The sequence below is a fragment of the Empidonax traillii genome, unplaced genomic scaffold (genome assembly GCF_003031625.1).
Source record: "Empidonax traillii isolate 1590-97213 ecotype Southwest subspecies unplaced genomic scaffold, ASM303162v1 scaffold99:size1466351, whole genome shotgun sequence".
NCBI lineage: Eukaryota > Metazoa > Chordata > Aves > Passeriformes > Tyrannidae > Empidonax > Empidonax traillii.
In genome coordinates, this window is record NW_020955292.1 from 27,225 (window position 1) to 52,073 (window position 24,849).

Below are 24,849 nucleotides of genomic sequence, written 5' to 3' on the forward strand. Positions count from 1 at the left end.
ACTCGTGAAACCTGTGGCTGGTGTGGGGGGGGCCTGGGCCCCACGGGTGTTCGGAGCAGGGGGACACACAAGTTCCTGGTCCGCCTGTGGGCCCCAGCCCTGCCTTGTGCAATCGCGGGCGGCGCCTCTTTACTGCCTCCCGCTCCTCTTCCTCCTCCTTCTCCTCCTCCTTTTCCGGTGGGCAAAGTCGCCCCGCGACGCGAGTGTCCTGGGTGGGCCGAGGTAGAGGGCTCGGACACGCGCGGTAAAGTCACGGTGGGCTGCACACAGTCCCCCCGGAGAGTGCCACAGCGGAGGCGGAGAGGATGCCACACGCCCGGGGCTGTTCTGGGCAGGGCGGCACCTCAAAGCCACTGCTCGCGTGGGCACATGGTGGCCCAGCACGTCCCACCAGCTCCCAGTTGCTGCGGTTAATTTCCCAGTAGTGCCCAGTGTCCACATGTTCCTGTGCTCAGCGCTGTGTGAGACTACCCTGGCCACCGAACGCGGCCACTCGTGGGTGCAGGAGCCAAGAGGGGAGCACAGGGACACGCGGCAAGCACCCAAATTTGGCCTAAAACCACAAAAACCCGCTGAGAAAGCGTCCCTGTCCCAGAGGGGTCTGGGGGCAGTGATCCGGGCCACCTCCTGGCGGGGCCGGGGCTTCCACCCAGTGGGTGCCACTGGTCTTTGGGTACCAGGAAGGACCTGGGATCCCCTGGGAGGCTCTCCCAGCTGGGCACTGACTATTTTTTACTTTCCTTCCTTTCCCCTGTCCACGGGGAGAAGGGCGGAATGCGACTTTAGGGAGAAACTGGCCAGGGTGGAAAGTGGATCCTTGAATCCCATCAGGATGTTGGGGGTCCAGACGTGGGGGGTTAAGCTGCACATCCTTCCCCCCAGAAACACGGCTCGGGGTCTTGCACAGGGCAGGGTTGAGGCTGGGGTGTCCCAGAGCGGGGGACACCGGGGCGGAGAGGGGCACCAGCAGCAGCCCCGGCCCCTCTGTGGGGTCTCGAGCCACCGGCACGGGGGCTGTGTAGCCCTGGCCATGCCTGCGATGAGCTCACCCGCTCTCATAGGGTCACCCCAAAGGGGGCTGTACGGGGGCGCAGCACCCAGGGAGGGTGTCCCGGTTTGAAAGGGACGGGACGGGGCAGAGAATCGTGTGTGTCCCCCTTCCACTGCCACCCCCGCCGCTCGCGTGGGAAAGTGCCGCTGTCGCTTTAAGGGCGGAGGGTGGCGGCCCCTTTAAGGCGGGGGGGGGGAACGTGGAGGGGGATCAGCTGCCCGCGCACGGCAGCGGGGCCGCGCCGACACGGTGGGTCCGCGCCGCGGGTGGGGTCCCTCGGTACCCCCACATCTATCCCCCCGCATCCCCGCCCAGGATTCCCCACCCCTCGGGGTCCCCGTCCTCACTCGCATCGGGATATCCCCGTACCCTCCCCCGGCCTTGCGGGGTGCCCCCAGGTCCCCTGGTCCTGCCCTGGGGCGTGGGTGCCCACCCCCGTCTCCCTGAGCTCGGGGCGGCCCCGCGGCTGAATCCCCCTCCCAGCGGGGACGTGGCGGGGCAGCGAGGGCTCAGCCTGCCCGCGCGGGGCTCTGCCTTTTATCCTTTTTATTATTTTTATTTTAAATAATAATTTCTCTTTTTTATTGTTAATTTTTAACCCCTCCTCTCCCCGCCCGTGGAGCGCGGGATGCGGGTCCGGGAGCAGCCCCCGATCGCTCCCCCCGGGGGCCGCTGCCGGCGGTAGGTGCCCCCCGGGGCTCTCCCCCGCCATGGGGCAGGGGGCCATGGGGCAGGGGTCCGCGGGGCTGGCCGGGATGCTCAGCCTGGCCGGGGCACAGCCAGCCGGGACCCCACTGCTGCTGGACGTGGGGCGCACGGTCCCTCTCGGGGGGGATGCTCTGAGCCACGGACGGGGCCTGGATGTGAGTCTGGGGGCTGCGGTGGGGTTTGGGAGGGCGGCGGGAGGGATTTGGGTGCTGCTGGGGTGGTGGAGTCTCCCGTCCCGTCCCTGCCTCCCCTGTCCCCGCCATCGCAGTTGGGATATCACCAGGATTTCCTCCTCTGCTGGTTTTCTCCTCCGAAAACCTCGCTGCCTGCCAGGCTGGCGCCTTCCCATGGCCGGGGTTGGGTGAGGGCTGTGTGGGGACAGGGACAAGGGTGTGAACAAGGGCTTCCACCCCTGCTGGCCCGGGCACAGCCCTTGACCCACGCACACGTAGCACAGATGGGGTAACTAAGGCAGGAGTGACGGTGACTGCCGAAAGCAACCCCCCAGAGGGGCAGGGTGCCCGATGGCAGTTCCTGTGGGGCGTGGGGGGTGCTTGGGGTGGGCAGTATCACCTCAGGGTGCCCGATGGCAGCCCTCGGGAAGGGCAGGGGATCCTCGGGGCGGGGAGGGAACCCGGCTGAGCACTCCCCGCTCTGCCCCGCAGTGCTGGGAGGTTCGGAAACAGAACAGCTCCGAGTGGTGCCGCTTCATCCGATCCAACCCCGACTGCCAGATGGACGGGGGCTTCCTCGACTACCTCAATGGGGTCTTCTGCGTCTTCCCCCCGCGGCTGCTGCCCCTCGCTGTCACCCTCTATGTAAGGACGGGAGCAGGGCAGTGCTGGGGGATGCTCTGCTGCGGGGGCATGGGTTGGGCACTCCACTGACCCCTCTTTGTGCCACCCCTGCCCCGCAGGCTCTCTGGCTGCTGTACCTGTTCATCATCCTCGGTGTGACAGCAGAGAAATTGTGAGTGGCCCCACAGAGGGGACGGTCCCCAGGGTGAGGGGGAGCCCCGTGGTCCCCGAGCAGCCCCATCAACCCTCTCCGCCTCCTTCTCTGCCTTTCCAGTTTCTGCCCCAACTTGTCGGCCATCTCCACCAACCTGAAGCTGTCCCACAACGTGGCAGTATCCTTGGCAAATCACATGGGACCTCATCCGAGGAGGGGGGCATGCAGGAACAGGGCAGAGGAGGTGGCTGTGACGGGGTCACTTTGTGTCCCCTTGGCACCATGCCAGGGGAAATCAACTCAGATCACGAGCCTGGAGGTGGCACTGGGACAAGCGGTCGTGTGCTGGCACTGGGCAGGAATGCACAGTCCCCCCTGTGCCCCCACGGGGGAAGAGACCCCCAGGCCTTTTCCTTGACGTGCCCTCTCCATGGCGTCACCTTCCTGGCCTTTGGAAATGGGGCGCCGGATGTCTTCAGTGCCGTGGTGGCCTTCTCTGACCCCCGGACAGCAGGGCTGGCCATCGGGGCCATCTTTGGTAAGGGGACCCCCACTGCCGGCTCCTCCCTGGGAGCAGCTGGCTTGGGACACGTGTTTGGGGGGAGCATTGTGGAGCTGTGGGATGTTCCCACGCGCTGAGAGGGTCCCGTGGCGTTGGCAGGTGCCGGCGTGTTCGTGACCACGGTGGTGGCCGGGGGCATCGCCCTGGTCAAGCCCTTCACGGCCGCCTCCAGGCCCTTCCTCAGGGATGTCATCTTCTACATGTTGGCCGTCTTCCTCACCTTCATGGTCCTCTATTTCGGCAGGATCAGGCTGGGAGAGGCTCTGGGTGAGCGCTGGGGGGGTGCTGGGGCTGGGGGTGGTGGGAGCAGCCTGGGGGTGCCATAATCCCCCCATCATTCCCCCCTCCCAGGTTACCTGGGGCTGTACGTGTTCTATGTTGTCACTGTGGTGCTCTGCACTTGGATCCACCGGCGGCAGCGGGGGGATGGGACAGCCCCCCCTGGGCCCTGGGAGCCAGGTAAGGGCCACCTGGCTGTGGTGGGACCCTGGGTGGGTCAGAGTGTCCTCCCACTGTCGCCCTCCACTCCTCCTCTCCCCAGAGATGCCGACGGATTCCGAAGAGCCGGAGCCCTCAGGCACAAACAACAGTGACTATGGTATGTTCCTCCTGCTGGGCTTGGGGCTGGCTCTGTCCTCAGGGGTCCCAGAGACCCCCAGGCTGCTGCATGTGTGACTGAACCCACGGGGTGGGCACGGTTGGGTGCTGCCCTGGGGCAGGGGGATCCCCCTGGAGGCACACAGGGGACTGCAGCCCCATGCTGGAAGGGCTGGGGGTGGGCAGGGACCCCCCCTGCTCCTGCTCAGCCACTGTGGCCCCTCTCAGGTGAGGAGTACCGGCCCCTGCTCCCCTCCCAGGAGACCTCCCTGCGCATTCTCACCACGGCCCTCAGCCCCTTGGACTACCGCAAGTGGAGGAGGAAGCCCTGGTACTGGCGGCTCTTCAAGGCCTTCAGGGTGAGTAGAGGGGACATGAGCCAGGAACTGAGCCCCATGGGGCATCCCCAACCCTGCTGGCCCTTGGGGCTGTGTCATCCCCGCCAGGCTTTGGAGTGGGGATGGTGGGATGTGCAGTGGAGTGGGGATGGTGGGATGTGTGGTGGGGTGGGGATGGTGGGATGTGTGGTGGGGTGGGGATGGGTCACGGGGCACCTCTCAGGGTGTCCCACATTGGGGTTCTCCCACCCCAGGTGCCCGTGGAGGTGGTGCTGCTGCTCACTGTTCCCGTTGTGGACCCTGACAAGGATGATCAGAACTGGAAGAGACCCCTCAACTGCCTGCACATCCTCACCAGCCCCCTGCTCTGCATCCTCACCCTGAAGTCGGGCGCCTGTAAGAGTCCAGGGCAGTCCCAGCTCCCAGGAGGGAATGGGACTGAGGTGACCGCAAAAGTCCTCGGGACTACAGGAGCCCCTTGGAGCTGGCTCCTTGTTCTGGGGAGGGAGGATGGGCAGTGAAGAGCCAAGCTGGGGGCCTGATTTGCAGCTGGTTTGCAGCTGCATGCACCCTCACAGGGCTGGGGTGGCCCCCCACCATCCAGGACCTGGAATAAAAATTGAGCAGGCCTGGCCTGCCTGGGGAAACTGAGGCACTGAGGGGAGCAGCCCTGTGAAGGCTTAGGGTACAGGTGGCTTTAGGGAACAAGGCTTTACCTCCTACCTTGAGTTTGGTCAGATCCTGCCCCAGCCGCTCTGATGTTCCCTCTCCCCACCACGTGCAGATGGGCTGTACCAGATCCAGGGCATCTTCCCAGTCTGGGGACTCGTCACACTGGTTGGTTCTGTCCTGGCTGTCATCATCTTCATCACCACAAGCAACGAGGAGCCTCCCAAGTATCACTGTGTAAGGTGTCCCCCAGCCCTGAACACCCACCGGGAACCAGCCCAGCCTGCTGCTGTCTGGGCTGAGGGTCCTGGTGGCAGAGCAGGAGCCAGGACTTCTTTCCCATTCCCCAGTGTCCCCAGGAAGGATATGACAGGCTGAAGGTGTGCAGAGCCCTGTGGGACGCACCCAGGGCCCAGCTTGCGCCTCTTCCTGGCAGGTATTTGCCTTCCTTGGGTTTTTGGCCAGTGCCATGTGGATCAACGCCGCAGCCACAGAGCTGGTGAACATCCTGCGGACCCTGGGCATCATCTTCCAGCTGAGCAACACTGTGCTGGGCTTGACACTGCTGGCCTGGGGCAACAGCATCGGTGGTGAGGGCTCTGCTGTGCCCCAGTGTCCCCCCAGGCACACCCTGGCATCCCCCTGCCAATCCCCCAAGGTCTCCCCTTCTCCCTCTGCAGACACCTTCTCCGACCTCACCATGGCACGGCAGGGCTATCCCCGCATGGCCTTCTCCGCCTGCTTCGGGGGCATCATCTTCAGTATCCTTTGGGTGCCAGGGGCAGGGCCTGCCTCAGTTTCCCTGCCTACAGCCCAGGGAGAGCCCTTGGTCCTGTGGGACCCGTGGAAAGGAGCTGGGCAGGATCCAGCCCAGAGCCCCAGTGATGTTGACAACCTTCGTGGTGTCCTCACGGTGCAGGGGGACAGGTGTGGTATTTGTGAGCTGCAGGGATGGAGCCATCAGCACCCCCCCTGTCCCTATGGCTGTCCCAGCCCCAGAAGGGTGGGAGTTTGGCAAATTTGGGATTTGCCAAAGGGCAAGAGGGGAAGAAAGAGGCTGCGCCTCCCTCGGGTGGGTCCCCAGACCAGGTGAAGCCTCTCCTCCTTGAGTGTTCCAGGTTGTATTCACCACAAGCAGGGGAATGCTTTGGGGCCAGGCAAGAACCATGGGGGTGCAGAAAGGAGGAGGAGGAGGAAGGCTGTCCCCCTCCCCAGGGTGGGAAGAATGTGGCTGGTTCTGTCGCTCCCCTGAGGTCTCCTGTGCTGTGTCTCCATCCTGAACGTGCCCCAGACATCCTGGTTGGAGTGGGACTGGGGTGCCTGCTCCAGATGAGCAGCAGCCAGCCGCTGGTGAAGGTAAGGCTGCGGTGACACGGGTCAGGCTGGCAGCAGGACCCCGGTGTCACCCCACATCACTCCCCATCTCTCTGGCAGCTGGAGCCCGACAGCCTCCTGGTCTGGGTCCTGGCAGGGGCCCTGGGGCTGAGCCTGGTCTTCTCCTTCGTGTCAGTGCCAGCTCAGTGCTTCCAGCTGGGCAAGGCCTACGGCGTCTGCCTCATCGCCTACTACCTGGTGTTCCTCTGCGTGGCCCTGCTGACCGAGTTCAGGGTGATCCACCTCTCCACCTCTGACTGACCCCAGGGGATCACATCCAGCCCTGGATCTGACTCTGCCCCTCCCCTGTCCCTGCCGAGGGGACAAGGGCACCCTGACCCCAGCGGAGCTGCTGGAGGTGCCAGCCCAGCCCTCAGCCTTCACATTTAGAAGAGAGGATGGCTGTGGTTAGAGAGAGGAGTTGTTAGTCACTGGCCACATCCTCTGCTTACCGTTTAATCTGTTTAACTGATGGCAGCTCTAGGCAGGAGCGAGATCGAGACCTCAACTGCCTCTGGTCCCGGTGGCAGGGACAGAGGATGGGGCAGCTCCAGTTCGGGGGCACAAGAGAGGCTTTACCTCCTCAGCCACTTCACCTTCCCCTCCTCACCTCATCCAGCCGCTCCAGGACAGGGCTGGAGCAGTTGTGTACACAGGGTAACTCTGAAAGTCCAAGCACATGTTTGTTCCTTTAAAGGACGCTCCGTGTTGGCACCGAGGGGCTGGAATAGCAGCCAGGGCAGAGACAGAGAGGGTTAAGGTGAGTCAGCGCCCCAGGGCAGCGCTGGGTTTCGTGCAAGCAAAGCTGGAGAAAAAACAAACATCAAACCAAGGGAGGCTGGTTTCCCCTGCTTTTTTTAGTGATGTTTTTCAACCTGAGTTTCAGATCCTACTTTTCTCCTCCTCCTCGGGTGGGTAGAGCTGTAGGAGAGGACCTGGAAGTTTCGACACAGTGTTTGCCTCTGGCAGGACTAGGTTTAGACACTGTAAAAAAATTGCAATAAAAAAAAACCCCACAAACCCAGCCTTGGCTTCTGTTTGCTGCGAGGGCAATTTCTCTTGCCCAGCGATGGTGTAACACATAGCCCTTACTCAGCACGGAGCCTTTGCAGGGGAGAGGGAACAGCGGGGGCTGAGCTGGGAGTGACACCCCAGGCCACCCAGGGCGGTTTTCCCCAGGGACTGGGAAAGTGGTTTCCTGTGGGTTCACCAGCAGCCGCTGTCCCAAGAGCAGTCACATGTCCCGTCACGTTGGGAAACGATGTGTCACGGTCGTGCCAAGGGTCAGCACGGGCGGTGAGAGGCCCCGCTCATCCCTGGCGACAGGGACACGGGAGGGCCTGCCCGCGGTCCCAGGGGAGGAGCAGAGTGAGTGGGCTCGTGGTTCTGCTCCCAGCTGGAGGGTCCACAGAGCACAAGCTGGAAAGCAAAGTGCTGTTCCAGAGGGACAGCCACCCCGCTGCCCCACGGGAGAGGGGGGTGTTGTGCAAGCAGCACAACTGCCAAACCCAGTCCCTGCTCCCTTCTGGGGGTGCCGGCAGCCTCCTCACCCTGCAGCATTTCACCTTTTTCTAACCAGGGCTTCCACAAAAAATAACACTCCCTGTGCCTGCACCTATTGGCTCTGCCCTGAGCCTGCTCCAGCAGCTGCCGGAATTATCCGGGAGGCAACCCCCACTTCCTTCCACTCAGCAGGACTAAAGCAATCGAAACCGTGGGGTCAGCGTTCCGCAACAGAGGCACAGGGTCAAACACCCCTTCTGGCCTTAACCCTGCACTGGGGTAGAGTTAAAAAACATAACTAAAAGCATTACCCTAATGTTTAGAAAAGAACTGGCAGGGGGAGGACAGAAGGGAAGCCGGGCTTTGTAATGTCCTGGAGCAGGAATTCAGAGCAGTTCGTCAGGGCACGCACGCAAAATATTCCCAAAGCAAGCACTTGCCACTTGGAGAGGGAGGGCAGGGCGGGCAGTGCTCCTCTTCAAACACTGGAAATGCTTCAGCTTGGTCAAAGCCCACTTCTGGAATAACACAGGGAAGGAGGAGAGGAAGCCGCTGCCTTTACAAAGCCAAGGGTGCTTTTTATTAGTGCGCCTGAAAAAATCTAGAGAACATTTGACAGACATACCCATAAAATCGTTTTTATAAACAAAACACCAGCATACAAAATCCTGCCGTGCTTCCTCCCGTGCTCCCTACAAAATGATTGTCTCCATCATTAGTCTGTGTGTCGGGGTGGGGTGGGGGGGAAAGAGGAGGATAAATAGAAGGGGATGCCCCGTACTCAAACTCTGTTTCCTTCCAAAGTCATATGGAAGAAGTAAACTCCCGCCACCCTCCTTGGTTTACAAAAATAATTAACCCAGTGGGTACGTGGGGGTGGATCAACACCTTGGCATGAAGCCACAGAGGCAGCACCTGCGCCCTGACCTCCAGCCCTCCACGGAGCCCTGTTATTGCATGATAAACAGGTCAGTGCCCCCCTCAGTACAGCTCAGAGCCACAGCTCCTTTCACACCCAGAAAACACCCCCCCCAAAAAAAGTCACTGACAGCCCTGCCAGGAGAATTCCTGTAGGGGAATGTGGAGATTAAACACAGCCACATTTTTTTCCCCCCTAACCTTCACAATGCTCATTCACCCTGCCCACAACTTAAAGCACAATAAACACCATCTCCTCCAGCCCCAGGACTAAACTGGATAAACCTCCCGGGCTGCAACTCCACACAAAGCAACTGCAAGAGCAACAACTGCACTGCTCGTTAATTTGTGGTCGAATTTATGATTTGGAAAACAGCCCTTTAAGGTCCTTCATGGTTCAGAAGTTGTTTCATACCTGCAAGTATCCAGAAAGGAAACAAAGAGTTGCCAGGAGGCACCCACGGACCTTGGCAAGGGTTGGGAGCAGCCACTGGTGTGTGCTGCCTGGAAAGCTGCTCACCTACTCCTTCCATCCCGTAGCTCCCACCGTGCTATGCAGGGAGACATTTCCAGAAGCAGCTCTGTCTTGCCTACTTCTGAAAGTTTCATCCACCCAGGAAATGCTCCTGAGCTGCCTGGGTAAGATCAGCCCTCTCCCACTGTCCTTGTGTCACATGGTGAGGAAAAGACAGGGATGTGGGACAAAGGGAATGGGGACACAGATCTCCCACTGCCTGAGGTACCTAGAGGAAGGAGAAAGCTTCCCCAGCAAGCTCTGCTCTTAGTCCAAACCTGAGGAAAGACCAAACAGCAAGAGGTGAGGGGAACCTCTGCCGGGTACTTCTATCACTCAGCACTTCCTGTGCTGACAGGGAAAAGAAGGACCTGGAGAGGTTCAAATGAAACAAGAGCAATGACACAACCTGCCACGATCACACAACAAACGTGGCAGAGCTGGGAAGGGATCCCTTTTTCCCCCTTCCTTCCCAGCCCTCAGCTGCAAGGTCTGGCAGCCTCCCTACCAGCTGCAGAAAAGCTGATGGGTGAGAAGAATCATCGTCTTCCATGTTCCTCCTGTGTCCAAATTTCAGGGGAACAGTAAAGCTCTTCAGTGGATCTTCCCAAGATCCCACTGAGTCAACGTTTGCCAGCCTGAGGAACATTTCTGCAGGGGTGAGAGCAAGGGAGGAGCAATGCTGCTGGTGCTGGGACTCTCACACCTGCACAGAGCAAGAACCTGGCTAAGCACTAACCAGCAGGACTGTCTGAAGCTCTCTCCTTAGCCCAGAGCCAGGCAGAAATAAGCCAGACTTGGAGCTGCAAAGCCTTCCTTTCTTCCTCCCAGTCATTTATCTGAGCTAAGGACCAGCCAGAGGTTTGCACTTTGCAGAGCAGGTGGCCAAGTGGCAGAGGCCACGTCGTGCTGCAGAATCCCAGCCCTGAGCAGAAACAGGAGCTTTGGGGTTTGCAGACCCCAGGCCCAGGCAGTGCCACAGGCAGGACAGATACTGGATGGCTACAGCAGAAACGGAATTCATGTCCCCAGACCCCTTTCCTACCTATGGCCATAACATGATGAGGTTCTGGCTCTCAGTTCTGCCTCAGAACTGCTCAGGGACAGGTAAATTCAATAATCAGAGCTGGAGCTACTACAGGGAGTGCATCTACGTGTGCCAAAAAGGAGGGGGAAGGCAGTCTGCTCTTCCAAAAGTGCTGAGATTTCACACCACCTGCCCTTTCTTTGCATAAGGAAGGCGGAGAAGAAAAACTCACTCCCTGATCTTTTATTCCTAGGTTAATGGCACCCTTTAAGCAAGAGGGATCTTCACAAAGGGCCAAAGTTTTAATACTAAGCAGGTGACTTCAGCGAATTCCCTGCTGTTGATGGATTACACATCCCTTTCCCCATGGTCTGGTAGTGGTAAGACAGGCAGCAGGTTGGAGCCCGGGAAGTGGCTCAGAGGGACAAGGGCTCTGTTCTGTCCGAGATGTTCACCCTGCTCAACCTGCGTGCAGCAGCCTTACAGAGAGCCCCCTGGGCCTCTTGTGTTTTTTCAAGCAACCCACTGCTGGGGAAGAGATTTGAACCCTAAACCAGTACACTGACAGGTCTATATACATCATCCCAAAATACACTGTGAAGGGATACTCTAGGTTATTGCATAGAAGGCGGCTCGCGTTAGCTAGGCCTAAATGACAGTCTGGGAGCGTTGTCGGAGGCTCAGGGGCTTCAGAGAGCTGTTGGAAGCAGATGCAGGCTCTTGCAATGGTGTCTGAGATTCCTCTTTTCTGGAGTGCTCCTCATACCATTCCTGCAACAGGAGACCAAACAGGGATCAGGCTCTGCCCCACACAGGCCTTGCAGACAGACCAGCCTTGGGTGACTCTGCCATGCGAGGGCACATTTGTTCAGGCACAGAGGGCTCTTTCCAAAGCCCAGGATACTCCTGGAACGACCCCGTTAACTGCAGCCCAGTTGTGATGGATGCACTGAGGCTTTGCCAACCACAGCCCAAGCAAACCTGGGCAAGGAAACACCCCTCTCTCAGGATGTCCCTCCTGAACATCCAGGGGCTCTGGTATCGATGTTCCCGTGATATCTGGGATTTGCAGAGCTGCTCCCAATCCTGTGTTACACTATGTTACATCCCTGAATCACAGACCGAGAAGAACAGGCAGGGAGGTTCTCTGCAGATCACCCAGCCCCCTGGTAAATAATGTTCAAAAAAATGTTTATTTTCCTTAGGGAGACCGAAGACTCATCCCCAGCTGGCTGCCCCAGGGACAAAGGACAGATTCAAATGGTTACAAGATTAATCCTTTCAGTACTAATTAGCCCACAACCTTCAACTACCTTTGGCAGGGCAGTGACCAAATCCATGGCAGAAAGCTCCTGACCACGGAGGGCACAAGCAGGAAGGTGCTAAACTATCCAGGCAATCAGCTGATTTATGTGTTTCCCATCTTGCTCAGCCTGCTACTCTGAAGGCAAACCAGGCAGCGCTGCCTGGGAGAACCCTTGGTTTCTGTGTCAGACAGACACGCCTAAGCTCAAACACAACCACATTCCAAGGGTTTAGCAACCCTGTGCTCAGCAGCCAAGCCCCAGGCAGCACCAGGCATGTGCTCCCAGCCCCAGCAAACAGCTGGGGAGCCCAGGTGAGCTCAGCCAAGCTGGAGTGCCTGCACACACCCTGAGTGTGGTTACAGTGACACATCTGCCCAGCTGGGCACCTGGACCCACTGAGGAGGCTCTGATGTGCTCTGTGGTTTAACAAAATCCCTGACAGCAAGAATGGATCAATCTGAACTACCCTTCCTGGATGCCCACCCACCCTCCTCACAGCTGCCTGCTCCCAGAAGAAGGCAGTCTCCAGTATTTAAAGGGGTGACTTGTTATTCCAGGCAATGTTTTGCTCACCACAGAGACCTGTTAATATCTGCAGCTCAGGCCCACATACCTGTATCTCCTCCTCATACATCTTCATACTCAAATCGCTCTTGGTCCTTGATCTGCGTCCCAGAAATACTGTTGACATTTGCTGAAGGGTTGGGGGAAGGAGGAGGAAAGAGCAAAAAAGACATTAATCAGTCACTGAGCAGCTCACAGGATCAGTCCTGGAACTTCAGGCATCCTTCATGATCCCACTGATGAGCTCAGGCTATCCTGGGCTCCTCTTGTCAAGGGAAAAAGGCATTTTAGGGTGCACATCAACGGTACAAATGAAGGCACCCACTGCAGCTTAAACAAATCACACTGAGCAGATCCCCAAAGACTACAGAAGGAGAAGTAGCTCAGATGGATGTGTCTGTCAGTGGTGCTTAATTGAGTCAGATGAACACAACATCAGTGCCTGGAACAAGGCTGAAACTCAACCTTCCAGTGAAGATCTCATCTGAGAACAATTGCCTCAACCATATCATCTACTGCGTGGGGCTGGACCTCTGAAACTGTGTAAACAGAGAGCTGAAGTCAGAATTACACTCTGGTCACGTGAATTATATCAGCAGGATTGAGAAGAAACCTCAGGTGTGATATCATCATTGCAAGGCTCAGGACAACCTCCTGCTTTGGTTTATTGTTTTTTTAAAACTGCTGCTGATCAGTAACTCCATCCCTATTCTGAGTCTGTGAACAAGGGCCCAGACTGTAACTACCAAGCCAACCAAAGCAAATAAAAGTCACCTGAGAGACTACAGCACCTGCCTCTCGTGGTGATACAGGAATTTAATGGCTATTATTACAACAACCACTTAAGCTCTTCCCAGATGCATGAGACAACAGATCTGAGATAAGAGCTCCTTCTCTCAATTGTCCATCCTGTTTTAGAATGAAAATGTAAGCTGTGCCATGGAGAAAAGAACGACCTGGAATCGATGCCATCATATTGCTGGATAATTCTCCAGAGTTGTCCAAGCCTCAGTGTATGATGGCACAGAGCAGAGTTACAAGACAATGTAAAAATAAATACACTTTTTTTTTCAGTCAGCACTGGGCCAGGCCAGCTCTAAGGGAAGTTTGGAGGGACTAGAGACAAGCTCTTCCTAAGGCTGTTCAGAGAGCAGCTGCTACTTCTGTACAGCAGCAAAACTTTGTGATGCTGCAGAGTCTCTCCAGTAGCTCAGGTCTCAACACTACAAAGGCACACTGGATCTTCTCTCTTGAGACAGCAAAGGGCACTTGTGGCCCTGGCATGCCCCCCTCTCCTGATGCTGAGAACTTGCAGTGTTTCCTCCTACCCCGTATTTGTCCATCTGCAAAACGATCTTCTGCAGCTGAGCTGTCTCGGTGGCAGCTGAACTCCTCTTGTACAGCTCAATTATGCCAATCACTTCCTCCTTGGAGATCTCCTTCTCCAGCACAATGCCGTTATCTTCTGGAGAGGCAAAGAACAGAAAGAGGGGAAAAAAGGTTTCCAAGATGAGCATTGCTTCATCAGCCACTCCGATAACCCTGGAAGGCAAAGCCTAAAGCACACAGGACTGAGCCAGAGGTCAGGTACAGCCTGTTCCTGCCCTTGTGACTATAACATGTGTGTCCTTGACCCCCAGCACAACAGGGAAAAAGTTAACTAGTGTGTAGGGCCAGCAAACTTTCTGGCCCAAACCACCTTCTCAGCTTTTTGAAACATCAGGCTCCTTGGTAACTTTAAAAAAAAAAAAAAATCTTGTAGCTTTTTGCTTGCCTGTAAATTAAGAAAGCAAATAATCACACAAGAGTTGCTGCCTTTCGACCTTCATCTGCCTAGGAGAGCTTGGGAGTTCAGAGCTAACCAATGTCCTTCACTTCTCCTTCCAATCTGGGTGCAAGAGGGATCACAATGACAAGTGTTTCCAACTCCTGGCTCCTACCATGCACCACACAAATTTGATCTTCTGGCACTTGAAAAAATTGGGGTCTTCATCACATTTCTGCAGGGAAGATTCTCTGCTGTTAAATGTGTAAGTGCAGTAGCTATAGCTCCTTCCTGCAGAAAAGTGTAAAGAATTATTAAGATTGGTCTACACAGAAAATGAACAGAGAAGTCTGGGTGCAGATTCCCTGAAGGAAGAGCAGGAAAAGGGCTACAAGAGATGAGAGTGGTTTTGGCACCTAAATTAGCAGGTTATGAAGGTACCTGCAGTTTCAGACTCCCAGCTCAGGAGACAGGGAGTAAAAGTGATGGTTCACAGGGGCAAGGGAACTGCCAGTTCCTAAAGGGTACAGAAGGGCATGTCCAAAAACAGCACCAGGCTAAGTACCACTGGGAGACGTGGAAAGAACTGGATAGGCAGTGCCTGTTGTCCTCCATGTCATGGCAAAGAACGCTGGCAAACCACCAGGATCAGCCTGGATGCTGGAAAAGCCACTTGGAGACGTTCTGCTGCCAGTGAGTACATTAGTGAGGAAGGGAAATCGGTTTTAAAAAAAATTAAGTCACCTTCCCTTCCTCTAAGTTTTGCTGTGGAGCTTTGCTACATCACTGCTGTAATGTTTCCTAGAGTTCTTTCATGAAAAGGACACAGACTTCCTATTTTCAAGTAATTTGGTTGAAATGGCTCAAGTACTTGAAGTTTGTAGGTGCACACACACACACACACACACACACACAGGCACCCACACACACATTTTGGGGAGTGCTGGGGGAGAGATGAGGGGCAGAGCAGAAAGACCAGATGGAAATATCACACAAAAGCAAAAGAATTAGCTGAGGAAGTCAGGCTAAGATATAATATCTGGTCTTTGCCAGCCAGTCCCATTCTCTCCTACAGATATAAGGCACCAGGGAGAGAAGGCACAATGTTTTAGGTTAACCACCCCCCCCCCAGTGCTGACCTTCTGAGTCTTGGTTCTTCCGAGTGTAGTTCATGCGGAAGACAAAAGCATCCAGAATAAACGCCACAATGATTGTCATCACCACCATGGTCACAATGTAGAAGATCATGAAGTAAAGACGGCTCCAGTGAGTAGTCTGGGATGTCACCCCTTCCTGAAGAGGAGAGGGGAGATGTCAGCAGTGCACTAAAGGGAGAGTCACTGTTAACTGCTCGACAACAGGCATAAAGCAGCATAAACACACTCTCTCTTTCGTGGCTTCACAGTTGGCCCCAGGGACTGCTTGTGCAACGCTCAATGCCCCAGCTGGTCCTTGCAGATAAGCTGCCCCTCAAGCTAAAAAGAGGGGTTCCTATATACAAACACACAGATCATTCAAGGCTTGTGGCTGTCAGAGCCATTGTGCCATGAGAACACAGCAGGGTGACAAACCGGAGCACAGAGCAACTTTGTCCGTCCCAGCTATGAAAACTGGCCCGAAGGCTGGCCAAGATGCACGAAAAAACATGCCCAGCAGCATCCCAGAGATCACATGCCACCCAAAAATCAGGACCAAAAGTTGGGTGGCAACAAGTGACAATACTGAGCCCATTCCAATCAGCAGGGGAAGAAAGCAGTGGTGGTGTGGAAGATCCAGCTCAACTGGCAGAGTCTGTGCTGTCTGTGCACGTGGGGTAGCTGAGGTTTACTCACCATGATGATGTACCAGTCATTGACAACTGTCAGCTCAAACAGTGTGACTGTACAGAAGAGAGAGAAAACATACAGACGTAAAGTTGCTTTATCCATCCTGACCTATTTTACAGTGATTTTTAGACATCAACGTTTCAAGACAGCCAACAAATCTGGAGACACAACACAAACCCTCACCTTCGCTTCAGACAAAGGGGGTCAGACCCACAGAACCAGCAGCATGGCTCAATTTGTACTTCTTAAAAGAATCAGAAACAGACCTGACTCTCTTCACTAGGGAGCATGGAGACCTCTGAAATCTCCAGGACGTAAGCATCTCTGCTCACACATTAGGAAAAATCACGGAGAGTAATCAACACATTCAAATGATTCTTCATCAGTGGGTTTAGTGAAATGTATTGGCATCACTGTTGGTTCTTTAGAAGGGCAGTGACTTAATGCCCTCCTTAAACACCTCTGGAAGTCTGGTCTGATCATCAGCCAGAACAGATCTGATGGCTTCCAGCTGGCTTTGAGAGTCATCTGCCTACCTTGCAAAACAGTCATGGCACAATTAGTCAGCTGGAGTTCTCCAGACAGAAAGAGCAGGATGCTGAGTGCTCGAGGTGCATTAGCAGGACTCTTGGAGAGTCCCAGGCTCACATGAGCATTACAGCATTACAGAGCCATCCAGCTCTGCAGGAACACAGAAGAATCTTTGCTACAGACAAAACTGCCCTTACCAAAGCTGTTCAAAATGTTGTCAAAGTTGTTGAGATAGTAATACCCTTCTTCCACAACTGTTTTGTTGCCCACTGTGTGATTCACCCAGCGGTAGGAATCTGCGACTGTGCTTGTGCTGGTTGGAGAGACCAGGACATAGAATGAGCAGAGACTGGAAAAGCAAGGAAAATCTCAAGGGTTATAAATACCAACCCCCCTAGAAGGTGGTGAGCAGGGTGGCAGTTTCTACCTCTTGGCCTTTTCCTCTGAAAGCAAGCCCCTTACCTTCCCAGCTCAGCACAAGCCCAGGGAGCACATGGAGACTTTCTAAACCACTCTGCAAATATTACACCAGAGAAACTGAGAGTTTGAGTTGGGCTCACAGCCTTAAAGCTTGGCATTCCCAAGTGGTCTGTCATAATTTAAGATGAAAAGGGCACGGGACAGCTTAGCTTACAGGACCAGGTGAATTTATCTTGGTACAAAGGGAGGTATAAATATTTAATACATCTGGCCAAGCATCTGGCATCCTAGAAGTATAGAAAGATTTGGGTTGGAAGAGACCTTAAGGATCATCTCATTCCAGCCCCTCTGCTCTGGGCAGGGACACCTTCCACTAGACCAGGTTGCTCAGAGGCCCATCCAAACTGGCCTTGAACACTTCCAGGGATGGGGCAAGAGAAGCCAAGTGTGTCCTGGATTTTCACCACGTGTCACTTGAGCTACAAAAACCCCACTGAGCTCCATCCCACTCCACAGGCCCCTTCTCCACAGGGAAATAGAGCTGCCAGAGCTCACTGCTGCTGGCTGAGCACCAAAAGCACTGCTGAGGGGGATGGATTTGAGGTACTCACTTGCAGCAGTTCGGGTAGACCACACCAGCAAAGAACTCCATGCCAACAATGGCAAAGCAATAGTAGAAGATCAGCAGGGTTAAACCCAGGCTGGAGGCAAAAACAGAAAGACTACTGTGCTACTGAAGAGTTGCTAAGGCAAGGAAACACAAAATCCCAGGCTGGTTGCTCTGGAAGTAATTTCCAAGGGATGGGAAGCAGCACTGAAAACCCCAGACAACCCTCCCACATACTGCTGTGGCTCTGCAGTTCTTTGCCTGCTCTCATTCAAGCAGTCCTTGGACAAGGAACTTGCCACTTGCTGAAGAGAAAAACTAAAGAGCAGCCTGGATTCCCTCCCAGTCTGTCCTTTTCTGTTAAACAAACGTCTCTCCACAGTTTCTTTGACAAAGAACACCACACACTGTTTCTGCCCTCTCCACATCCTTGGATGCAGGGACTGTGCCAGGAGCAGGGCTCTCCAGCCAACAGGCTCTGCTCAGACCTCCCTGCAAGGGAATCAGGGCTGAGGATGCCCCACTCAAGCACCAACCTCCTTCTGCCCCGCCACTTCAATAATGCTCTTGAGTGGCTCTGTTGAGGACAGGGAAATATCTGGGGCTCAGCACATTCATGCCAATGTTCCTCCCAAACGGGCTCCCCCTCTCAGCAAGAGCTGGGATGGGGGAGAAAAATTAAAACAAGCATTTACTCTTAGCATTTACATTAAAACAAGCATTTACTCCTAATACAAAAGCAGGGGGAGGCCCAGGGTGCTGGAGTGTTGCTTATCATATACTGCTCCAAGAACGTGGAAGATTTAACGCCCCACTGCAGTACAGTGAAGAATCAGTAATGACCTACTGGCAGATCAGAGCATAAATCCCTTTAGCAGGTGTGACAGGTCCTTGTCCTGACCCCAGCCCTGGACACTAAACCTCCACTCCCCCCCATCACCCAAAGACAAGCAGTTGGTACCTGGCCATCCGAGGGAACAACTCGAACATGGTGTCCAAGACGTTTCTGTAGCGCTTCTTCAACTTAAATAACCTGGAAAGAGAAGTCAGGAATTACCTACACCCTGCAGCTCTCCTGGTGTCAGGGGAAATAGTTAAAGGGGGTAGCCCAGCTCTCTCTTCCTCCCAGGTCAACGACAGCAAGGTTTCCTGACACCAAGCTCACAGGGACTGCTCTTGCTCAAGTGGTCTCCACTCACCTAACGATGCCCTGCTGTCCCATCTGACTGTTTATGACACATTCAACTAAGTGTTTAGGGGACTGGGGATCTCAAGGAAAAAAGTCCATGTCTTTTTACACAGCACGACGCATAAATAGCTATTTAAAAACCCTAAAATTCATAAGAACCTAAACTAGTTCCGTGTACAGGGTCAGGATTCATTCCTCCTTCCCTCAGACACAAGCTTTTCTGTGTTTCCCCCATGACCCAGTAAAAATTGATGAAAGAAAACTACACTGTGCCTGCTAATTTAAGATTTGGCATCTCCATCAGCCTTTGCAGAGAAACACAGCTGCCAAACAGGCTTTGGCAGGGGAGGAACTGGGAAAACATTTTTTACCCCCCCCCCCTTGAATGTCATAAAGTGTTCTTTAAATCCTCACTGAAGAGCTAAATTACATTAGCTTGTTTTTAACAAAACATTTTGCCTCAAATTCCTCCCCTCTATGGCTCTTGAGGCGTTTGTGAAGGTACCTCGACACGAGAGGGTTAATCAGCCCCTGCTCACTGAGCTGCAGAGAGGTTACAAGGCTGTGGTCTTGCTTAAAGTGTGAGATGCAGTAAGAGCAGGGCTTGTACTTCACCCTAGAAAGCAGCATCCTTTGAAAACTGTAATTTCTGGTAATTCAATGGAAATTATTAAACTGGCTCAGACCGTCTCACCCTGACAGAAGAGCTTTTCTCTGAACAGCATCAGACAATTTAGAGGAGGTGTAAGAACCCCACGAAGGCAGACACGGGATAATCTGCCCCTGGTAAATCCCTTGATCTCTATTAGAGATCAGCTTAAGCTCCAAAGCACGGGGTTTCATATCCCATCCCAAGTTTTTGTTATCGTTCATTTTGATAACTCTGGCTAATCTCATTACCCCACGCGATTCCTGCTTGCCACGGTCACGTACCCACAGAGCAATCCTTGCCCTCTCCTTGTAAGGAGCTCGGTCCCCAACGGGATTGAGGGAAAACAAGCCTGGCTGTTTTTTCCCACCTGCTCTCTGGATCCTCCTCCCCAGCCTTCCCAGCTCACCTCAGCAGCTGGAGGGGCCGCAGGACCACGATGAAGTAGAACGGCTCCATGTCGAACGCCAGCGCCATGAGCCCCAAAAACGCAAACAGGGTGACTGAGAAGTCAAAGCTGGAAAGGAAAACATAAAATAAAGTAAGAGCAATGATTTATCAGTGGTGTTTCTGCAGAGAATAGCTACTGGTGCTGCTCCAGCCTAATGAGATGCAAGGGCAGAAGAATTATAAAAGCCTGCTCACGGCCTTCTTTACAGGCTTAAAGACTCAGAAGTTTCTAACCCAAAACCATGAGTGTGCACTTACAGATTCCAGCCTGAGGACAGGTACTCCACAGGCCCCAGCCCAGTGGTCTTCAGGAGCAGCTCCACACCATAGACTGGAAGACAAGAGGAGAGACATGGTCAGGAATGAGCAGCATCACAAGGAAGGCTCATGAGAAGGTTTGTCCTCACGAATGTGTGGTGTTTTTAGTGCAGAACTTCTGACAGAGGTTTAACAGACTCCCACCCACCCTCCTCATTCTCAATGAGGCGTCAAAGAGACATTTCCCCTCCAAATCAACACATTTTCCTGTACTCATGGTGACTTCTCTCCAGAACACTCCACAAAACACTTAGCTGGAAAACATGCTATAAATGTTGAGGGACAAGCTCCTGTAGCAAAAGCCAGAAAGTGGTGCTGAGAATTCAGTCCTGCCTGTTTACTTCCTTCTATTTTTGTGGAACATATCCACATCCCACAGCCTCGCCTTGACCTGCAGGGAGAGAGAGATCCTTTCAAGGAATTTATTTCACCCTCTGTTCTGGCAGGACCTTGTGGGTCCGTTGGTTAAAGAGCACCATAACAGCAAATACGCCATCCCAAAAATCTTTCTTTCCAGCTTCCAAGGAGCAGAGGTGGGTGAGAAGCAAAGGGAAGAGCTGGATGACAACATCCTTGTGAAAAGACGAATTGCAGAGTACCTCTGCCTTCAAACTTCCATAACAAGTGTTTTGAAGACTAATGGCCAGGGAAGCACTAGAGCTCCCCAGCAGTCACATAAGAGGTAGCAACCTCCCAAAGAACCTCCTGCTGCAGTTGTACACACTGTTTTGATTCAGTGGAGCTATACTTTGTTTCTCCCTGAGCAAGAGACATTGTCAGCAGCATGGAAGTGAATTCACATCACAGAGCAATGAACCAGCACATGAAGATGTAATTGTTTATACTTGGGCTGGAAAGGAAGACTAAAGTACATGTTCATGGAGGGGATGATGCTCAGTTAGAAAATTCAGCTTGTCGAGTAGCTCATCCAGTGTTTTCAGACTCCTCAGCACGTCCCTGCACTCTGTACTCCACCAGGCCTGCCTCGCTGTGTGTGGCAGAGTGCCAGCTGCAATCAGATCAGAGCTGGGAATGCCTCCTGGAATAGCTGGTGCAGCACAGAGCAACCTCCCACAGAGCCATCACAAGCCTGGAAACCTTTTCACTCTGCACGCTGTGCCTTGACAGATGAGGCTTCTCTGGGCTCAAACCAGCCCTGAGAGTCACACAGCAGCTTCTGCAGAGGTAAGAGGCTCCCACATGACGTGACACAGAGAGCTGTGGGACAGTGCAGCAGTGCTCACACGGGGCTGAGAGGATGCTGATGATCCCTGCCAGGCACAGCATTGTTCTGGATGGAGGCTCTATGCCTGTGGCTAATTTATAACTTCAATTCCCCTCCCAAATCCTCATGAAATGACACGGCTCTGCTGGGAGGCATCAGCTTACTTGTGAGGAAGACTATGTAGCTCCATGGGACGTTCCTGGAGAAGAAATTCCCTCCTGCAAGACAAAAGAACAGCTTTCTGTAGCCTTCCCTTTTTTCAACCCCTCAGCATCTCAGTCAAGAAACAAGCTGTGATGTTTGCTACCTTGCAGCATGAAGGTTTCAACGAGAATCCAGATTCCATTCACAGCCACCACAGTATCTGGAAAACAAAGTAAAAACCCATAGCAAAGCCACTCCTGGACCAGAGGACATGCATTTCCTAGGCTAACAAAAAAGTAAAATATAGGACAAGTGGCAAGGTCATTGTTTTCAATTTAGTGAACAAAGAGAACTCATAAATTGGGAGAGTTTTCTATCCTGACTTTTCCCAGGCCATCAACAGATGCACTACTTTTATCTTCAGAAGAAAACAAGACTAAACCAAAACAACAGTCTGAATCATGTTCAATCATTTTAAATTATAATTATCTTATATTCTACCGCTTTATTAGCTGTGTATTCCAGCTTCCTCCTAGTTCTGGAACAAGATCTTGAGAACCACTAGGTCTCCAAAAGTGCAGGATAAAGTCCTTTTCCACTTGGATCTAAAATACTCCCCAGCATTCAAAGCTGAAGCTGCAGGACTTCTTTTCATTCAGATCTCACTCCATCCCCCCCTCTTTGGCTTAGCATCCCAATTTACAAAAATTGCTCCTCCAACATTCAAAAAAGCCCCAAATTACTGAGTAGGAAGAGATCATTTAGAACACAGCAGGTAGCACCACGAGGAAGCACTTTCTCTCCTCTAGAGAAGAGGAGCACAGACTCTTCCTCACAGGCAGCACAGCTGCCAAGCAATCCCTCCAGCAGTGAGGACACTTGCACCTCCTTCAGTGCAAACAGAATGTGGTTGACTGGCAAGGCAGTTCCTCACCCAGCATCCTTCAGCTGATGGATAAAACCCCAAGGCTTGGGAAAGCTAAGCACCAACCTAAATGCAACCAGACCCACAGGTGTGTTGTGTAGTGAACTGGGAGCCTCTCCAGAGCGAGAGCTGAGAGCCCAGGCTGCAGCAGTGCTTGGTACCAGTAAACAACTCCCTCCCTCTCCACCAAAACTCCAAAATTTGTACATGAGCCATTGCTCAGATCACAGCCCAGGCCACACCATGCAGACACAGCACAGCAGACCCAAGTGAGCAAGGGAGCTCATTACTTCTACTTACACATGGTGTACTGGAACACACGGGACTTCACAAGGATGTTGATGCCTGCATGAAGGAAAGTATGGTGAAAAAAAAATGTTTACACAGTCCTCCTACCACAGATTCCTCTATCTTCCCCTAGGGATGTTTTTCATACCAATCCTCAGCACAGAAGCTGAACAGATCAGATTATTAAATTTTACTTCTTGGGATTAAGTTCAAATGTCCCCTACAATTTTAGCAGCAGTGAACTCACTGTCCTTAAAACCTAAGGTGTCTTTTTTGTCCCTATCTACTAGTTCTGAATCCCTCTCACAGTCACTGCTGTCGTCAGAGCAGGGGGAATATTTACAGGACAGAAATCTTCCTTGGAGGCTCTGAATACAAAGCTCTGGCCTTGGAGGCTCTGGATACACAGGGAGTTGGTTAGTAGGCCTTCCCTCAGCTGTTTACCAGGGACATAAGAGAAAGTCCCCTCAGAGTGCCCTGTCTTTATGAAGAAATGATTTCCTGTTAGTTGAACACGTGCTGCCATGAAAACACAGCCTGTTACCTTTAAAAATGAGGAAGGCTGTCCGTGGAAGGTCATCAAACCAGTGCTCACGGTTTCGTTTTGCCTAGAAGCAGAACAGCCACAATCAGCAGCAACCAGTGCCACATCCACACACAAAAAAGGGCAGGGATGGAGAACCACCTTACCCCCATCATCTGCTTCTTTTCAACTGCCTTTGTTTCTTACCCAGCTTCTCTCTAACCACTGGTTTGCTCTCCCCTCACATACACATTTCCCCTCTTCTCCACCCAACACAGACTTACCTTCCATTTTAAGCCAACAACCTCGTAGAAATTGTAAAAATCCTTTAGACTGCAAAACAGAAAGAAACATCGGATCAGAGCCTTTAAGTGTCCCTGTCATCATCAGCAGAGAGTGCCTGGAAGTCATTAACTCCTTATTAGAACTGCAGCCACAACTGACAGAACTCAACACTGACCTCTTCCCGGTCTGGCCAAAGGTTCCCGACTCACAATAGCCAGAACCTCCTTTCTGTAACACTTCAGCCCTTAAAGGAAACTCTGACTCTACTGAACTCCAGAATTTTACCACTGAAAGGAAAGACCTGAGGCTTAGATGACAACTCCAAGGGACAGAGATTGCACTGCTCTTCATGAAGAAGTCTTGGACTGCCTTAATTACTCACACAGCCCTTCTCTAAGATCTTTGCACATTTTCTTTTCAAGGTAACAGTGACGTTTGAGAAAGGACATGAAAGCAAAGAAACTCACAGAACATGAGTGCCTGTCTAGGTGCACGGGGTCAGGCCTGTAAGAGCTTTTAGAAGTCTGAAAGCGAGGATGGTGAACTTCTCAGACTCCTACTGGTGTCATTAGGTGCCTAAATTTAAGAACTCAGCCTTTCTCCCTATGCCATTTTCAATACTTCTCCATGACACTTGACTTTAAGGAGAAGCATCAGCACCAGTTTCATGGGAGACTCACTCCAAGCCTGCCTGTGGCCAGAACAAAGGAAAAGGAGGAGAAGGTCTCCTGCTCTAATTCCCTCTGCTTCCTTGCTGGTTGGTGTTAGCTGCACCCACCCACTGGAATGACAATTCTCTGCCTCATAACACAGAGAATGGCAGCCCTGAAAGCACCAGCAGAACCAGATTTTAATTAACAAAACCCTGGGGGGAACAGCCAGCTGCTGGAAAAAAGCAAAAACTTGTTAAGCTGCGAGGCTGCGCTGTGTGAAGAAATGTCCTCACAGGCTCTAGTGCTGTTCTCCAATTTCTGGCTCCTCTGTTCTGGCAGAGGAGTGGGAAGCAGATCCTGCCTGTGAGTGCCAGCACAGCGCTGTATCCACAAGAGGGCACGCAGGAACTCCATCACCTCCGAAGGAAAAACTCAGCTCTCAGGGTACCCACCCCTCCAAGCTCCTGCTCCCCAGACAAATCCCTTCGATCGCATTACTCTATTGCCACGTCTCAGACAACCCTCATTCCAGAAACCCTCTCTGAAGGCCAGCCTAACTTCAGGGAGTGGAACAACCTCCCTGCTCTGGGTGCAGCAGGAACACCATCCTACCTGACTAAAGGAGTATTGCTCTGATTCAGTGCTTTGAAGGTGAGATATCTCTCCCTGGCACACATCCGAGGCTTGTAGAACCGCAACAGCCCTTCAAAGTGCTTGAAGGAAACTCCAGATGGCCTCTGGAAACAAAGGGATGTCGTCATAAGCAGTGACATCAGGCAGGAATATGCAGAGGCAAGGGCATTTAATTCTCACTCTGGGTTTGTTTTAAGCAGGATTTCATATATTATAACTCCCGCCCCCCGAAGTACCCTAAGCTATTACTTTAATTGTCCAACCAGGCACCCCAAGCAGAGTTCAACCCCTCATCTTGGGCAATTAGCAGACAGCCTAACAGATCCCATTACTGG

The 24,849-nt window shown here is 53.2% G+C and overlaps 2 protein-coding genes and 1 long non-coding RNA gene across 6 annotated transcripts in view; 1 reads left to right on the forward strand and 2 right to left on the reverse strand.

Annotated features, from left to right (window-relative positions):
- Positions 1-438: 438 nt before the first annotated feature.
- Positions 439-3,111, reverse strand: LOC114056590. The gene is made up of 3 exons (XR_003571040.1): positions 2,694-3,111; positions 2,040-2,127; positions 439-553 (listed from the first exon to the last, which is right to left on the reverse strand). It is a non-coding gene; the product is annotated as an uncharacterized LOC114056590 (long non-coding RNA).
- On the forward strand, positions 1,266-7,274 carry SLC8B1 (solute carrier family 8 member B1). Its single transcript, XM_027881895.1, has 15 exons — positions 1,266-1,914; positions 2,425-2,577; positions 2,676-2,728; positions 2,831-2,888; positions 3,143-3,248; positions 3,372-3,539; positions 3,624-3,731; positions 3,814-3,870; positions 4,098-4,228; positions 4,462-4,603; positions 4,992-5,113; positions 5,313-5,466; positions 5,557-5,637; positions 6,168-6,232; positions 6,311-7,274. The coding sequence occupies exons 1-15, from the start codon at positions 1,762-1,764 to the stop codon at positions 6,509-6,511; spliced, it is 1,752 nt and encodes a 583-aa protein (XP_027737696.1). The 5' UTR covers positions 1,266-1,761; the 3' UTR covers positions 6,512-7,274.
- Positions 7,275-8,306: 1,032 nt separating this feature from the next.
- The window catches only part of TPCN1 (two pore segment channel 1), a 45,359-nt gene continuing 28,816 nt past the window's right edge, over positions 8,307-24,849 (reverse strand). For 2 of the 4 annotated variants that reach the window (XM_027881906.1, XM_027881905.1), the window contains exons 11-26: positions 24,494-24,618; positions 23,228-23,276; positions 22,965-23,028; positions 22,433-22,477; positions 21,371-21,427; positions 21,228-21,281; positions 19,779-19,851; positions 19,480-19,587; positions 18,194-18,265; positions 17,237-17,326; positions 16,403-16,518; positions 15,681-15,727; positions 14,988-15,141; positions 13,412-13,548; positions 12,133-12,213; positions 8,307-10,983 (exon numbers count right to left, since the gene is read on the reverse strand). In XM_027881906.1, coding sequence (XP_027737707.1) covers positions 10,861-10,983; positions 12,133-12,213; positions 13,412-13,548; positions 14,988-15,141; positions 15,681-15,727; positions 16,403-16,518; positions 17,237-17,326; positions 18,194-18,265; positions 19,480-19,587; positions 19,779-19,851; positions 21,228-21,281; positions 21,371-21,427; positions 22,433-22,477; positions 22,965-23,028; positions 23,228-23,276; positions 24,494-24,618 — 1,395 coding nt within the window. In that variant the 3' untranslated portion in view covers positions 8,307-10,860. The remainder of the gene's footprint in view (positions 10,984-12,132; positions 12,214-13,411; positions 13,549-14,987; positions 15,142-15,680; positions 15,728-16,402; positions 16,519-17,236; positions 17,327-18,193; positions 18,266-19,479; positions 19,588-19,778; positions 19,852-21,227; positions 21,282-21,370; positions 21,428-22,432; positions 22,478-22,964; positions 23,029-23,227; positions 23,277-24,493; positions 24,619-24,849) is intronic. The other 2 variants (XM_027881903.1, XM_027881904.1) reach the window with 1 other exon arrangement.

Bases quoted from the DNA above. Each gene is read 5' to 3' on its own strand.
- SLC8B1 (XM_027881895.1), top strand. From the start codon at position 1,762: ATGGGGCAGGGGGCCATGGGGCAGGGGTCCGCGGGGCTGGCCGGGATG. The intron at 2,729-2,830 runs GTGAGTGGCCCC...CTGCCTTTCCAG, and splicing joins GGTGTGACAGCAGAGAAATT to TTTCTGCCCCAACTTGTCGG. The intron at 5,638-6,167 runs GTATCCTTTGGG...AACGTGCCCCAG, and splicing joins CTTCGGGGGCATCATCTTCA to ACATCCTGGTTGGAGTGGGA.